Below are 18,227 nucleotides of genomic sequence, written 5' to 3'. Positions count from 1 at the left end.
TGATCATTTTGAATTGTATTTCATTTAATTCAGAGTGGGCAGTTTTTTTTCGTTATATCGGAATTTCGTTATAACTGAACGAATAAACAATGAAAAAACATAGAACGGATAATGTTGGAGCCTGAAGTTTTATTTAGTTGTCAGCGGAATTTCGTTATAACCGCGTTCGTTATAACGGGAGTGCACTGTAATAGATATCATCATAGTATTGATAAAGCATTTTTTATAATGTCTGTGCATTAGCCTACTTTGAGCCTGTGGATGGGAAATTCACCCGTACAGTGAATGTAGGTGACACAGGAGTGATGATTCAAATGGGAGCTATCAGTAATAGCTCTCTTGAAAACCCTGTCTGGAGAAAGGATGGAGGAGACCCCGTGACCGGACAGACAACCAACACGTTCATGTTTACTGATCCAATCGTGGCTGAGGATGAAGGCATCTATGAGATTCACTACAGTGCCATGCGAAGTCAAGGAAGAGGAGCCTTGTACAGATTGATTGTTCGAGGTTAGTCATCTAAGCCAGGATAGGTTTTGATGTATAAGAGAAATATCACAATGGAAAATGTTTCAATGTTCCTTGCTCTGTCTGCTTGTGTGTCAGAAGTTAACCTGGCGTCACTGTTTGATTAAGATCATAGATATTATTATTTATAGATAGGGTATGGTCAAAATGCAGATTAACGTACATCGATTATTACACAGTACCATCATCTCCATTTTCATGCATATCTGAAGAACAAAAAAAAAAAACTCCATTATTTTGTACCATAATATATAAATTTCTTTACACATGCTGACAAATGCATTTGAATGGACACTGACTTCTAATGTAATCTGTGTAAAATGGGAAATAAAAAAAGTCTCAAGTTTGAGCCTTGTTCTGTGCGATTGCAGTGATAAGTACTTTTTAAATGACGAAATATAAACTTAACATTGCACTAAATTACAAAACATCGATACCCTTCCGTCAAAAATGTACAAGCAATTGTTTGTCATGTTGCCGATCAGTCTATACCCATACGTTTGTCGTCCATGTACAATTGTTTGTGTTTTGTTCCCCCATTATAGACCAAAACCGATAAGATTTTAAACATTTGGCATAATATGTTTGCATGTGGGTTCTTTTGCCTTGAAGACCACTTGAGGCTTGTAATTCAACCATGTTGAGTTACGTTACAACAATAATCATCTCCGATTCCAAGATCAGTGTCATCTCAATGAACATTGGGGAGCTTTATATTTGCGGCGCGGACGTTTGAGACGACGCTTGAGCTGGACGTTCTCCTCTTCCCTGCATCGTGTTGAAAAGTAGCTTTAAATTACGCTGGGACGCAACCTACAAATGATCAGAGCGGGTTCAGTAAATATAATCAGAGCGGTTTCAACCCGCTCTGTAAGTGGCGCCCCCATAAGATCGGTGCGTGAAGTAGCTCCCTACGTCGTGAATTGAGCGGACGTAAAGGGCAATTCCGCAAAAAATGTTACCTTTCCTGAAAATCATAAATCTGATATCATTTGAAAAATATATATGAGCTACAAGGACAAAATTTAATTTAGTACCAAATGCTAGAACTTGTTTAGTTCGTTCATTTAAGTGGTATTTTGATACAATTAAAGTGTATTCAGGCATTCATTTCTTTAAAAAAAAACACCTTTTTGGGCAACATTTTTGATAATTTTTGTAAAAACACATAATCTTTGACTCTCATTATTCCATATTCGGAAACACTTCAGAATTTGTTTCAAAGTATTTTATGGTTAAGAATGAAACCAAAAAAAAAAAAACCACTAATATTAGCCTTGTCCGAGATATGGACTGTGTTAAAGTATCAATATTCGGACTTTAAAAAGTGGACAAAGTTATAATGTCCGTAACGCTACATTTGTGACCCTGTAGAGTAAATGCTGAATGTGTTGCACACCATTATCAATCTACAACTTAAACAAGACCAGAGCACTCATTTCAGAGGAAAATTCCTTTTACTTAATGCTCTGATTTATAAATTTCTCAACATATCCACATGAAGGTAAAAAATTGTGTCCAAAAAATGTAATGTCGGTAACGGCAAACGTTTTGTGTAATATCTACCAAATGATTTATAGCAACTGATCAAAACTTGGACTATTGACATATCAGGATGAGTTGGTTAGAATAAAGAATGAACGGATTAAGAATGACTATGCTGAGTTGTTGAAATAAGCCGACAAAGTCACCAAAAATTCTCTAAATGTATAATGTCCGTAACGCTGGAATTGCCCCAAAATAGCACATAACGCTTAGTGAAAACTCAGGCGCGCAAGCTATGAATAGATCGACTTTGTTACGTGATTCTGCGCATGCTCAAAATAATTTTTCCCCCTCTGAACGTCCCCGTCTCGAAAATCTAAAGCTCCCAATTGACAATCCCTACATGCATCAAATTCCAGTAAAATTAAATATATATTCATCTCGTTGAATAGCCAGAAGGGACGCCGAATTTAGAGTAATTCTTCTAATATTGACAACAACAACAACAACAACAACAGCTATAGAAATAAACCAAGCGAACGAAGATACTCCACGAGTTTTAATTTCGGAAGTCAAAACAATTTTTTTTTGGAAGGCAAAGCAGTCAAAACAAAATAATGAATTCAAAGCATTTGGTGATATTTTAACTTATCGTTGAATATGACATCGAAAACGAAATGAGGATATCATAATATGTGTCTTAGGTAATTCATAGAACAACATGAAATGCTGATGCGACACCCATGATTCTCTCTCTCTCTCTCTCTCTCTTATCTATGTAGATTGTCCAGCTGGTAAATGGGGGCCCCCTGACTGCATCAGAGTCTGTGACAAATGCTACAATGGTGGAGTGTGTGATGATGAGACTGGCAGGTGTATTTGTCCAAACAATTTCAGGGGACCAAATTGCTTAGAGAGTAAGTGTACACTGTATGGAAGGTTATGGATTTAGTTTGGACTTAAGACGTAAATGGACACGCTGCTTATATCCTAAGAATAATTTTTCTGTCTAAATTCTATGGTGAAATGACTTTTTAGTGATAGAATCAGATGAAGAAAGAAACCATAACTGGCATTGTAACTGGACAAAAACAGATTTACGAATGGAATTTTATGGAATAAAGCTTAAACCTAACAGTTATATCATAATATAGTGATGAGCAATGATATTGCTCATTCGTTTGCACAAAGCTGAATTTTAATTGAATTTTCTTCTGAAAAAAAAAAATGAAAAGATCTCGTGCATCGAATAAAACATATTTATAAAGTTATGATATACCAATGACAACTTTTTGAAGGAAATTCAGGGCTACATTCAGTGAAATCACAGCGAGTTTCTTATGTCTCATTTGACTTTTTTTTTTGACTGACATAGTCTGTCAAAAAATGTTAAACTTAAATAGCAAAGAGTTGTTTAATTGCATGTTCTTTTCGTTGGACAATACCCTCCTTGTTAAGTCTATTCAAATGCAGACTTCCCTTCAACAATGCTTCTCAACTAATAAACCTTAAGCGTTGGTCACAGACGATAGGTGGATTGTAAAGTTGTTTTTTTTTCTGGTTACAATAAATCATAAGGTATCACAAAATTGCACATCTTACTTGCTAAAGAGGTTTAGCTTCACAGTTTCTATGAGGTCTGGGTCCAAATTTGACAAACACGGTCTATAATAAAATGCATTTGCAATGTAATCGTATACGAGGGATGTAAATAACATCAGATTTTGGACTTAGGCTTGCTAACTAGTGTTCCACTAAAAAGCAACGCTTCTAGGATCACTTGGAAAAAAAACAAATAACAACAATATATTATATCAATAAAACGTGTTTATGCTAAGCTGAACTACATGTACCATTGGATCATTTTATTATTGATATAATGATATATATGATGCTGATAAAACAAAACAATATTAACAGAAGGTCCTACTTGTTTTAAAATATAAACGAAATACAAACTCAAAGTAACATAGCACTATTCATTTGGCCGTGTGTACCAGGAAAATATGGTGACCAAAACAATACACACAAGTGGTCACGAAAAACCACACACACACACACACACACACACACACAAACATCCATATAAATAACAGAAATGCACGCATGAACAAAATACGCAATACGCAAGTAATGTACAGCACAAAGAAGAACTACTGCTGTTAGCAGCATTTGATAGCAGGATAAAACTCGAGAAAAGACGAGTGTGCCCTTTACGGTGCATTATAGTGCACTGACAATTCCTAAATGGCTTGCTGGCAAGTGTTGACATAGGGATTCCTATTTATGAATATTATTCCTATCATATATTCCTGTTATATATTCCAATTCAGATAGGGGGCTGAAACCAGCTGGAATGATTACTGCTGGGATCGAAAAAGTAATGTTGAAGGTGTACGGATACAGAGATCGTTTGCCATTCATTTGCAAGTTCAGCTCACGGGGTAAAATAGGTGTTTTGCAACATGATTTGCAATCTGATGTGATGCGCCCTTGATGTACCAACAATAGCCAGCTAAGGCAATTTAAAACTTCAAAGAAAACTAGGCATAATGACAGCACACTAGTACATGAATGAACTTTCAATATCCTCTCAGACTCATACAGCCACAGCAGTTGAATAAAATCAGACTAATCAGATAATCGTATCGCTGCTTGACAAATAAAGAGTTTACTCTAATTTATTACGTCAAAGGTTAGTATAACAATCAATGTCTCCGTACAACATGAGCCCATCCAAAATGAAAACTTGTGTGGGACAAGGGTGACGTTGTTTCATTCGTCTACTAACTGTAGGCCTATACAATGTGCAACACGAAACTTATAGTGTGGTATCAAAACATGAGTAGTTGTTGGATCTTTCAGACAAGTGTCACCGGGTTGAAAAGTATCCTCTTAAATCAAAGATTCCTTCAAAAGTCAAATCCAGAGCTTCCGCTGTCCTTATTATAGTCATGACAAAACAGGTTCTGTCAAATATCTTCAAAATCCCTAGTTAAAATAAAAATGGAGGATATTGCACAAGCACAGACACATGGTAATGACAATCAACACATTTCGATTGGCATGTGCATAGAGTAAAATGTATTTTGCATTATCCATTGCTCTATTTCTTTCCTGTTTATCCACTGTATTCATTCATGTAATGTGTACAGATGCAATGAACATAACTCTATCCTCCAATATGAGGCAGGTCACATATGGCTGAAAGTATACAACCTACAGGGCCCCTGTGATGTAAAGACTACTTGATAATGTGTAACATTTAAGCGCACTACCACATGTATTAGACTTGTCAGTCTAGATAGTCCAAGAGCATTACGTCAAAAAAGGCTTAAACCTGGACATTTTTGGTAACAAGCTGATTTTTTTTTTTTCAGGATAGGTCCAGAAAAATGTCTAGAACAACATACTAAAATTCCTCATAAATCCTCTTTGAGCGTTTTCTTAATCCAAGATGGCGTCCAAAATGACCGCCATTTCCAGAAATTCTTATAACTTTTCAACCAGAGAACCCAAATACACAACTTAAATGTCTAGATATATGTTTTGAAGCATGAAGAACTCAGTAAAACACATATAAAGAGATGTTGATGCACGCAATTACCGTAATCCAAGATGATTCATACATCATAGGCCCTATTACAGAGTGGACACCAGTGGTTCTGAATTGGTTTTGCGATAGTTGTTTCAACTAATAATAATAATAATAATACACGGTACTTATAATGCGAAAGTTCCACATAGTTAAAGTGCTCAAGGCGCAGTAGAAGAGAAAGTTATGAAATACAAAAATCCTTACACAAACATGCACGTGAAAATGAATGACACAATAATGATAATGAAAAAATACACATCATAATATACAATTCTACTGGAAAATGGTCATGAACAAATGAGTCTTGAGGGTAACTTTAAAGGAGTCATCATTCGAAATGTGACGGATAGCTTGAGGCAACTGATTCCACAGGTAAGGTCCAACATGTGCAAATGACCGATCCCCCCCCCCCCCATGATTTCTTCGTTTTTGGAACAACAAGCAATCTACAATCGGATGACCATAAACATCTGGAAGGATTATAGAATGTCAGTAAATTAACATTGCACTCTGGGGCAGATCCGTGTACGCAATGAAAAACAAATAGTAATAGTTTAAATACAATGCGAGATTGAACAGGTAACCAATGCAATGAGGACAAAACAGGGGTATTGTGAGTATTTCTCCTGGTAAGGGTAACAATGCGGGCTGCTGAATTTTGCAATTTTTGTAACCGTGAAAGTTGAGATTGTGGTAGCTGAAATAGGAGTGCATTACCAAAGTCAAGTCGGGATGATATAAGAGCATGAACTATTTTTTTCTGTGGCTGAACGAGTTAAATACTTGCGAATAATGCCCAAATTGCGTAACTGATATCTCACGGATTTACAGACAGCGGAGATCTGAGCAGACATGGACATTGTAGAATCAAATAATACTCCAAGATTTCTACATGATTTAGATGGAGCAATAACCACATCATTGTCAACCGTTAAAACCTTGTCAAGTAGAACCTTGGAACCAATAAATAACAACTCTGACTTTTCCTGATTGAACTTCAATGAATGCGAGCTCATCCACTTTTTGATATCATGGATGCAAGCCTCAAGTTTCTGAATGATGTCAACGACATTGGTTTGTGTAGGTAGAAATGATGTATATATCTGGATATCATCAGCATAACAATGATAGTTAAAAGAGTGACAATGTAAAATCTCTTTCAAACCAGTCAGATAAATCGAGAAAAGCGTTGGGCCCCCGACAGATCCTTGTGGGACACCACAGTCTAATGGAGCAGGATAAGATTTTGCATTATTAACACAAACAACCTGAAACCTTTCAGATAAGTATGACTTGAACCACTCAAGAGCTTTACCATCAACACCTAATGATTTCAAAGTATTCACCAAAATCGTATGATTAACAGTATCAAATGCTGATGATAAATCAAGCAGTAAGAGAACAGTAATCTTTCCATCATCCATATCTCTCAAAATATCATTGGATAAGTTAACTAGTAAGGTCTCAACACTATGATGCGGCCGATATGCTGACTGACGGTTATCTAAGAGATTATTCTCCAGCAGATAGTCTGATAATCGTGAAAAGACAACACGCTCAAGGATCTTGGACAAAAATGGAAGGTTCGATACAGGCCGGTAATGCTGCAGAGCCTCAGGATCAAGGGATGGCTTCTTTAACAAAGGGTGAATGTAAGCCAACTTCAATGAGACCGGGACTGATGCCTGCTGAAGACTCAAATTAACAATGCTGGCTATTATAGGTGCAAAAACTGTAGCACACTCTTTCACTATTAAGATGGTAGGAATCGGATCTAACTCGCAGGACTTCGGTGATATGTTGCGCAGAAGTTTCTCAATCTCAGCTGGAGTGGTAGATTCAAATGATAACAAAGATGCACCTGTTTGCAAGGGTGGTTGAAGGGTGACATCTGCATGAAATTTGCTACATATTTTACTCAATATTTACTGAATCATGAACTTTGGAAAAGTGTTGAAAATAGCTATAGACTGTATTGGTGTGTTACTGATTTCTTTTTAGTCTGCAGAACCGACGGTGGTAATCGATTTGGACCAAACTGTGAGTTCAGATGTACATACAAATCGGAGCGTGCCAGTGCCTGTAGTCCTCATCAGTTTTGCCTTCCTGATCCATTCGGGTGTTCTTGTGATACAGGTACACAAGGAATCAACTGTGATACAGGTAATGTACCATTCTCCTGTGAGTCTATTAAGGCTGCAATCAGAAAGCAAGTCTGTATTAGTATTGGTCTCCCCACTGTACATTAGGTACACTAAGTACCTGTTACAACTTATGCTACTTGTTTACTGTAAGATATTTTATGATGGAAGGTAACTTGACTGATGAATACCAAGGACTAAAAATTAGATATCATAGGGTATACCTGAAACCAACTGATTGATGTGACATACAAATGTATCTTATGATGAAATGCACATGTTGAATAGAGCACTAACAGCTCATTATAACAGCTTCATATTCAATTCAAGGCAATTGGTCACTTCAAGGCAATGCAATTCATTTCAATCGTCCAATAAAAAATTGTCAGGAAATTCATTGCGGGATTTTTACATACATGAATGATTGTTATAAACGTCGAAAATACGAAATAGCAAATAAATACCTGTACATGCAAAAAACAAAAAACAAACAAACAAACAAACAAACACACAAACAAGCAAATTGGAAGAAAAATATCGTATACAAGCACGACAAAAAACGACTCAATTGGCATTACGATTAGAACATAAACCTCCAAGTCTCAGCCCCCTCCCCTCAACTCACGATAGAATAATCATGAAGCTACAAACCCTTGTAGCTTCATGGGATAACGAGGTTTGGGTGAAACAAAGTATACTGACGTCTCTCGGACTTCTCTCGGAACTCGGACATACCACGGCGTCTGTTTCTACGCTGATCCGGTGGCTTCGTTCAGGAGTCATTTCTCGTTGGTACCAATGTAGACAAATCTATGGGAGTGACACGCGACGCCATGGCTCCAGCGAGTTCAAATTCAAATTCAGTTTGAATTTAGATTCAAATGAATTTACTAGGAATTTTCTACATCGAATATATATTACAAATGAAATACAGTCATTTCTTTTTGTTTACAAGACAATAGAACATACGTGTCTACATCCGAATATAAAACTGAGATATACGTGTACAGATTGAAGAAAAGAATAAGAGAATACGTCAACAAATTGGAACCACTCGGGATAAAGTGAATCAAATTCATGTTCATGTAGTACACATGAAGTACACGTTGGTCATAATATCATGTAATTGGATTGTAGGGTTGGGCCGGAGATAAAACAACCAGAAGTAGTACCAAACAGACTGACACGACGTTTAAAAATTTGTTAAACATATTCACCACTATACAATAATCATACTGACGCAGTTGAGAAGTTGAAATCAGTCTCCGAAGATGAAAAATAACACAATAAAAGTTGACAAAAAAGGTGAGAAGTAAAAATCCGTAATCCCACAAGAGCAGCACCCTCTTATTGATTATTTTCTTTCTGATGAATCCTTCATTTGTGTAAATGATGTTTCATGATTTTTGTTTTAACATCTTTCCTGTCAATCATTGATAAAGATTGTGCCAGCGCAACCTTTGGAGCTGGATGCAGTCAAACATGTCACTGTCAGTCAGGCCTTTGTAACAGATATTCTGGAGTCTGTACAGAATCTTCTGACTGTGAGACAGGCTGGTCTGGTGACAATTGTCAGAGTGAGTACTGAAAGTTCCTCCGCCTTTTATTTGAAGTCTTATTAGAATCTAAAACCTAGTGTCAAAGAGGAAACCCACTGAAGAATAAATTAATTGTCAATAAGTGTGTATTTGGAGCCAAGATGTTTGTGATATTTGTCAGATGGATTTGATATGTCTGTGTTCCATTTTTTTCATTCTTTCTTCAGTCCCAGATATCTGTGATGATGGTTACTACGGAACTGACTGCATAGATAAATGTCACTGTTTAAATGATGCACCGTGTGACAAGATAACAGGAGAGTGTCCACATCAGCAGTGTGCCTTGTACTTCAACATCTATGGTGATGGAGTTAAATGCCAAGGTGATAACATAATTTGCTCTCATATATATTTATATATATATTTAATTTCTCCTGGCTTTTCTTAATCTAATGACAACAAACAGGGGCGGTTCCAGGAATTCCGCAAAGAGGGGGCGCCTTTAATTAAAGGCGACGCACAAAACCCCCTTTTTTCCCTTCATTTCTTTCGTTCTAACAAAAAATAAAAGGGTTGCGCGCGTCCGATGCCCTCCCCCTGGATCCGTCACTGACAAACCCATTTTTTTTCTGTACACTCCAAGAAAAGTAGGTTCAACTTTGCACCTTCACTAGTGTCACACTGGAGCACCTGTACGGGTGCAACTTTGCACCTTGCAGACCACAAAGTTGCAAAGTTGCACCTTTAGAGGTTCCAAAGTTGCACCGGTCAAGGCGCTTTCAGTATGACACTGATAAAAGTGCAAAGGAATCATGTAGATATTCTTAGAGTGTAATACAAAACAGGCTGTATCATATCCTCTGGTTAAACTGAGAAAACTATGATATCAAATGCATTTCAGTTTTCAGTTTGACATGTGTTATTTCCTCCGTTTGTGCTTGTGGCTGTTGCAACTGAATTATGACAGGCGATTATCCCATCTGCATTTGCTCCTCCATGGAAATGACTTTAAAGAAATTAATATACACGAAAATATTTGGAATATCATCACTGCATAATGTGACACAAGCATCTGTTGAAAAAAGTATTCTTAACTACATTGTACAGGGTAAGTTATTAATCCATCATCTTTGTTGTATTGGCCTGTGCTGGAAGTTTATTTGACTGTTACTACGTTGGTAATTAGTAGCTGACATTAGCGGATACACTGTCGTTACTTTGATGATGATTGCAACAGAGTGCCCTGGAGCATTATATGGCCTTGGGTGTGCAGATCCATGCCACTGTGATGAAAACACCTGTGACAAAGTGTCAGGAATCTGTAGAGGACAGTGTCTACCAAACTGGGTGGAGAGGGACTGTCAAACAGGTAGAGAGGAGAATGCAATTTCATTTACAATGTTTTAATGGTATGTGATAGCAGTTTCGTGTTGTAAACACAATTCTTGACTCTGAACGTAAGGCCCATGGTTTAAATGTAACCTAGTGCCTCAAAATCTTACAAGGACTTTTTATTCTTCACAATGTCGCTGCTGACCATGTTTAGTGGTGGTTTAAAGGGGTACCCGACAGTGCCGGGATACTCAATGATAATGGTTGGGTCTTCTGTTAGAGCTGAGGCAACATACTAAAAAGGATTCCCTCGACCGGTAAATACGAAATAATCATTATCTCTATCATAATCATTGCTGTTATGAGATGTACTACTGTAGAATTATATGTTTGATAATTATGTCATCATTATTAGCATTATCATCAGCTTTACAAATAGTGGCAGAATTGCAATGGGAGTTTTTATTAGGATCGTTTTGCGCCAGTGCATCACTAGCCATCACAAAATATAACATTGGACTTTTATTGATATAAAAATGTCAAAGAATGGAAAAATATCAACTTGGTCTCGAGGCTAAATTCTAATATGAATGTTGTGGAAAGGAAGAGACTCGTTCAATTAGGTCCATGGTGGTCCGTTCAGCTAAAATTTGTTCATATTTTTGCAATGTTAAGTAATTGAGAAACTTTGAAATAGTGACTGTGTAAAAAAGTTTTTAAACAAATTTTGAACTATAGAATAGTGACACCAGGGTATGAAGAAGACTGTCTAAAACATTATTACAAGAACATGAAGAAGGGACTGCGAGTTGTAGTCATGTGAATGTGGCACCTGTTATTTTCTTTCCTTCCAGGAATTACTAATGTCTCCATGAATGTCAAAGTGAATCCAAACCAGCCTTCATCCTTCACCTGTGTTGTTGAAGGAGACCCACCACCTAATGCAGCAGATGTTTGCCTCTACCGGCTCAGGGATGATGTCCGTGATGATTCTGGCATCAGTCAAACCCAGACTTCCTTGGATGCATCTGGAGTAAAGCGTACGATAAACTTCAGAGTGGATCAGATGACGTCCGGACAATATGAATGTTCCTTATATGGAAACCGAGCTTACCTCTCTGTTGATGTCGTGACTCACGGTAAGACAAATGCTCTGAAAAATATTATGAAGTACTAGTGTGGTTGGTGAAAGAAGGTTCTCCGAAGCGTATCTTGGTGTGAGGTCTGGGCAGCAGTCACCATAGCAGGAGCATGGGAACGTAGACGTCAAGATGCAGAAGAAGTTCCAGCACGTTTATTTTCATAATTCACTTAACATCTATACATAAACTAAGAAAAAACAAACAAACAAACAAAACGAAACAAATCAAAGAGCAAAAGCAAGCAAACAAACAAACAAGATTCAAAATATGATACAAAGTGGGTCATGACTAGAAAGGGTGTCAGCATCTGTACATAAAAGACAATTCTCTGTAGCATGTGAAATATGAAGGAACCGCAAAAAGTTAACCTTGTTACCACTGGTCCCAGGAAAAAGAAAAATATCAATGTATACTTATTCGTTTCGCAATGAAGATAGGACACAAAGTACTTATGACAAAACTATATGAAAGCTAAAATAGCAAGGTACAAAGGGTAGAAGGATTAAAATAAAAGATATAGTAAAAAAAAAAACAAAGAAAAATAATTAGAACTGAGTGAGAAAATAGCATATACATGTAAATATCCAAGTATACGAGCATACAGTACATAATCTACAATCAAGCTCATAACGATGTAAAAGTATGTACTAGTGTAATGAGTTTATGGGAGCATGAACGCTGAAACCAAAGCTATTTCAAAAGCAAGCGTACACTTCAAATTGATTCGCCACGCATTGAAAGAGGATAATATAAAGTAACAGATTAATTGAGTCTTATAATCAGGCAAGTTATACTAATTAACCAGCATTCATTTGAGTTTTTGTTTGAAAACAGAGAAGAACCTTTGATTACATGTGCGGAAGATCATTCTAAACTTTGGGTTTTTTGTTTTGTTTTGTTTTTGAAGCAAAGAGTATTGTGGTGATGAAGATCGAAGGGGATTCCTTGTAGCTTTTGTGGGTTTGTGGGGGGCTTGGTTGCGAATGGCTAAGTAGACAAGGAGGACGATTTTGAAGTCGTTGCTTTTGTGTATTGGTTAAGCCAATGAAGCCAAAGGTCCTTCCAATTTGAGGAAATTTTACTGTTTTGTGATGGTTGCATTTCGTGTACCCACACCTCCCCGAAATTGTCAGAGATATGGCATTGAGCTTCAGTCTTGTACAATTTCATCAATTAAATCAGGGATTTCTCAGGCACTTACAAACCTTCTTGAGTCTGCTATACTAAATGTTCTATTCTTTACTTGTACTTACAATCATGCGAAGTGCATATTGCAGCTTTGCAGTGACAACCGGTGACTTTAATGACCGCAAATTATTCAATTTGAGGAAGTGTTAACTCTTTTTAGACTAAATTCAAACCGACGAAAAGGTAGCAAGACACAAACTAAATGCCCACACTGATTCCATGGCATGGCATAATACGTACGTTTAGAATTCTATAGGCAACCAGAAATGACATATCCAAGGAGCTATCCAACATTGCATTTGTGACAGGGCTCTACGATGGTGTTTTCTTTTTTTTTTGGTGGTACCAAATGATGTACATTTAGGATTTAAAGCTCAAATTTTGGGGCACGTATCATGATAGTGGTATTTTATTTATTTGATATATCAAGCATTGTATATTTCATACAGATAGGAGGTCTTCAAAATTTGATGATAATTTAGACACCCTTTTATGAAAAGAGAATGTCTTATATACTCTCGCATGTTGTTAGATCTGCTAACATTATTAAATTTCTGGCTTCTTTTTGTTTTAGTTATACATGTATTTGTTTTGTTACTAGATAGCATTTACAGCTGAGGTAGTTTGTGGATCAGCTGAGGTCTGAATAAGGTAAAGTTGTTTGTTTCTTAGACAGCTGGTGACGTATTTACACCGTTCATAATATAAGTGGTTCCATAATAATGATAACATCCAACTTGAAGTATGACATGGATTTATCATTCATACCAAAATATGGTTTTGGGCGAGTGTATTAGTTATGTAGAAGCGATTTCCACGTACATAGCAGTATGATAGCTTGTGTTTTACAGGGGTCTAGTGCAATTGCCTACCGGGCGATTTCCTCAAATGACGATATTATTAATGAAACTTTCATAAAATTATGCATACCCCTTCATGAACTCATTTTTACGTCTAATAAGGACACAAATTTTGCGAAAGAATACACATTCAGTTCTGAGTAGGTTTCAATCTCACTTTTTTTTCTAGGAGTAAGCGATGCTGGTGATTATGTAACTGGTTAATGTTTCATGAATTATTCTGGACATCAGAGTTGTAGCAGGCATGGCAGGAATTGTTTAATTCATTTCGCTTAGAAACTTTAGTAATAAGCGCTTTATAAATTACATTTACCTATTTATTATCCATGTTTCAGTAAAAGCCACTAAATCCGGTTTGTAGCCTCGTGTACAATTTGTATCAACTTATTTATCAACAATTTCATAATCACATACAAGATACATGCAGATCGATGCTCATCGTGGCATACAAAGTTTGTTATACTAGACTTGTATATTGGTTGATTCCTTTTCTTGTTTTAATATGTCTTTTATAGTTTTGCCTGTAATGGAAGCTGCCCCAACAGTGACTGCATCAACATTCACCTCTCTTACCATTGAGTGGACAGCTTGGAATGGGCAGTCTGATAATATTGGAGACCCACCCTTAACAGAATACATCATCTACTACAGGATTCCTTATGAAAACTGGATTATTGGACCAAGAGTACCAGCCTCGAGGACATCTGTTGTATTAAGTAGTTTAGATCAATGCACCATGTACGAGGTTAGTGTAGCAGCGGTCAGAGAAGGCCCAGGAGGGACCGGACTCAAATCCAACTCATTTGCAACAGTGACCGAGTGTCCGAGTAAGATCTTGTTGTCAGAAATCGTATGCTTGGTATAGTAGATACTGCCAGGATTGTAGAATAACTGTATCACAATGCAGATTATTCTTGCAGATTATTCTTGCTGATATGTATGGCTAATATGAAATGATAAGCTAACAAGAATGATACACTAGGGCTTATCGTTTGACGTAGTAATTCGTTAACCAATGTATATTACAACTAGCAATATAATTTTCATTCCTTTGCTCATGATTATTTCCACCCTCTGAAGGTTGTTTGACCTCAGTAATCTCTTCTTCCTAAGATACCTGAGACTACAGCTGTATTTTGCAAACCACCTAACTCTGATAAGACAGACAATAGTATTGCCATTTAGGAGAAACTAATTGTCAACCAATTAGAAATCAAATTCAGCAACACCCAATGTTATTATATAAACATGCCTGTGAGCAAAGTTCTTCATAATGCAATACAGTAATTTTGCATGTTTTGTTGCTTTTTAACGCTGTTAAAACATTGAGAATTGGGATTCAACTTTAAATAGACTGTTTGAATAGACTGTTTATCAAAAACTGTGATGCAGCAAGAGATCATGTGTTAACGTCATGTTAATGAAGCACTTACCTGATATTTTCTTTCCTTTCAGGAATTGCTAATGTCTCCATGAATGTCAAAGTAAATCCAAACCAGCCTTCATCCTTCACCTGTGTTGTTGAAGGAGACCCACCACCAAATGCAGCAGATGTCAGCCTCTACAGCCTCAGGGATGGTGTGCGTGATGATTCTGGCATCAGTCAAACCCGGACTTCCTTGGATGCATCTGGAGTAAAGCGTTTGATAATATTCGGAGTGGATCGGATGACGTCCGGACAATATGTATGTGCCTTATATGGAAACCGACCTAACCTCACTGTTGATGCAGTGACTTATGGTAAGACAAACGTTCTGAGATATGTCAAGAATGGTTGGATGTGCATCATATCTTTAAGTAAATGTTTGTTCAGGGTTCTACAATGGCGTTTTTGCATTGGTAATACCAAAAGATGTATGTTTTGTGGATTTTGCTCAGTTTTTTTTTTTGTACATTATTGCGGTTGCAAAAATAATCTGACAGTTTGGATTTGATGAGAGGTACCATTTATTTGGTATACATTATGGTATTAAGCATTGTAAATGTGTTCATAGATTGGCCTCCACGATGTAGACACCCTTATATGAATACATATGTGTCATATCTCCGCAGGTTCGTAGTTCACCAAACATTGTTGTATTTCTGCAAAAAGACCTGTTAGTGTGACTTTTTTTTTCTGAAGTTATACATGTACGTATTTGTTTTGTAGTTATAGGTAGTACTTATAGATGAGGTAGTTTGTGGATCACATGAGATCTGAATAGTTTCGTAGAAAATGGTGGTATATTTTACACCTTCCGTATGTAAGTGGTCCCATAATTACGTAGGCTACGATCCAATCGAAAGTATGATACAGACTATAACATTACACATTTGGTTGTGAGTGGGTGTATTTTTTAATGTTAGAGCAATTTGCAAATACAATGTAAGCAAGGCAGTTTGTGTTTGCAGTGTCTAGTTAAGGAAGAAGGAAGCGATAATCCCATTTCATAAATACCTCAATTATCAATAATGACAAGAAATATAAAGCACCATCTTTGGTAAATACTGATTGAAGGTTGTTATGTACTACTGTTATGTTCGTGAATTAAAGCTTCACAACCTTGTATAACTACACCTATCACAAAATGATGCATAACTCTTCGTGAACTCATTTAAAATGACGGCACTTAACTCTGAATGTGAATACAAATTTAGTTTTGAGTAAGTATCCATGTCACTAAGAACACGTAATACTGGTGGTTGTGTGACTGGTCAGTGTTTTATGAAGTTGACAGATTTTTTTTTGGACAATAGAGCTTTAGCAGGATTTATCTACTTAAGATTTGGGTTAAAAAACACGAAATCTATTTTGCAACCCGTGTATTGTTTATCCCAACTTACATTAGAACTATACATGCAAGATACGTACATGTATGCACAGCGTGACATACATATATGAAGTTAATTACTGGTATTTTGGTTAATTTCTTTTCTTATTTTGATGTTATGTCTTTCATAGTTTTGCCTGTAATGGAAGCTGCCCCAACAGTGAATGCATCAACATCCACCTCTCTTACCATTGAGTGGATGGCTTGGAATGAGCAGTCTGATAATATTGGAGACCCACCTGTAACAGAATACATCACCTACTATAGGATTCTTAATGGAACCTGGATTGATGGACCAAACGTAGCAGCTTCGATGACATCTGCTGTATTAGGTGGTCTAGATCCAGACACCAAGTACGAGATCAGTGTAGCAGCGATCAGGGAAGGCCCTGGAGGGACCGGACCCAAATCTGATTCGCTAACAATAGTGACGAAGTGTGCAAGTAAGATCTTGTTGTCAGCATCCGTAAGCTTCATCTGGTAAATACTACCAGGATTGTACATACATTATAGAGTAACACAGTTTTTACAATTTTTCAATGATTGCAGTTATAACTGCATAATTCATCTTTATTAATTTGTTGACTTGTTTATTTTTCGTGCTTTGTAATGTATAAATACTTATGATAGAATTCCTTATTTCCTGTGTGTTGTGTTTGGTTGGAAGAAAAAGCAGAATGAAATAAATGAATTGAATTGAATAACACCGAGGATTGTGATTCAAAATGCAAAATACCCAGATATCATTGAACATTTCCTTTAACACTAGTGATGGATGAAAGGCCAAATCACTCATACGATTTGTGAAAACTATTTGAATCAGATCCATTGTCAAAGCTGAAGTCAACATCATGTGAAAATTCGATCAGTACCAAATGCCAAGATTTCTTTTTAGACATTTCCCTTACTTTTAAAATTGGTATTTGTTAATGAATGTGAGGGCTAATTGTTAATTCAGTTAAAAAAATTATCCTATGAAGGGCTGAATGAAAATGTTGGGAGTTGTGAAACATGAGCAACATGATTATGAAGTGTTAACTGCAGTGAACGTGGACAAAGATTAAGAAAATTATGACCTTCGAATATCGTTATCAAATTCATGTGATGTTAGGTGATATGGACTATCAACCCACAATGTACAGTTACCAGGATCATGCGACCATGTCCTCAAGGGATTAATGTTTTTAATTCTTACACTGTTTAAAAGGATGAAGCATCTTCTTGTATTCTTTTGTGACGCAAATAAGAGAAACTTTTGTGTGTGTGACATTTGCTTCTATTAGTGCGCCTGGAAGATCAGCTGCAGTTTGAGGAACTGACGATAGTCGTACGAACTAAAAGTGTCATGACTGGCATCCAAACCATGCCAACCTGAAGAGAGCAGTCAATTGTCATAATCAATTGATCAATATCTGATGATACGTACTAGCAGCTTAATGGATTCATCTATTTTCAGCCCCTCAAATTGCAGATTATATTCATGAGTCATTTGTCCGAAGTTAATTCTTCTCTGTTCATTTATGTTCAGATCTTAACGCCCCAGTCCTTGTCTCCGCAACACCAAATTTACCCAGACAAATCACTGTGACATGGCAGGTATGATAA

At 36.8% G+C, this 18,227-nt stretch overlaps 1 protein-coding gene across 1 annotated transcript; it reads left to right on the top strand.

The window, feature by feature from the left end:
- The first annotated feature begins 305 nt into the window (after positions 1-305).
- On the top strand, positions 306-17,997 carry LOC139737431 (uncharacterized). The gene is made up of 10 exons (XM_071648110.1): positions 306-510; positions 2,796-2,930; positions 7,613-7,774; positions 9,195-9,329; positions 9,518-9,673; positions 11,477-11,761; positions 14,328-14,639; positions 15,268-15,390; positions 16,754-17,065; positions 17,906-17,997. The coding sequence occupies exons 1-10, from the start codon at positions 306-308 to the stop codon at positions 17,995-17,997; spliced, it is 1,917 nt and encodes a 638-aa protein (XP_071504211.1).
- Positions 17,998-18,227: the final 230 nt, after the last annotated feature.

Source organism: Diadema antillarum, unplaced genomic scaffold, assembly GCF_040938485.1.
Source record: "Diadema antillarum isolate AM-2024a unplaced genomic scaffold, OU_Dant_1.0 scf00000029, whole genome shotgun sequence".
NCBI classification, from domain to species: Eukaryota; Metazoa; Echinodermata; class Echinoidea; order Diadematoida; family Diadematidae; genus Diadema; species Diadema antillarum.
Note: the sequence above shows the minus strand (reverse complement) of the source record. Positions and strands in the feature narration are given on the sequence as shown.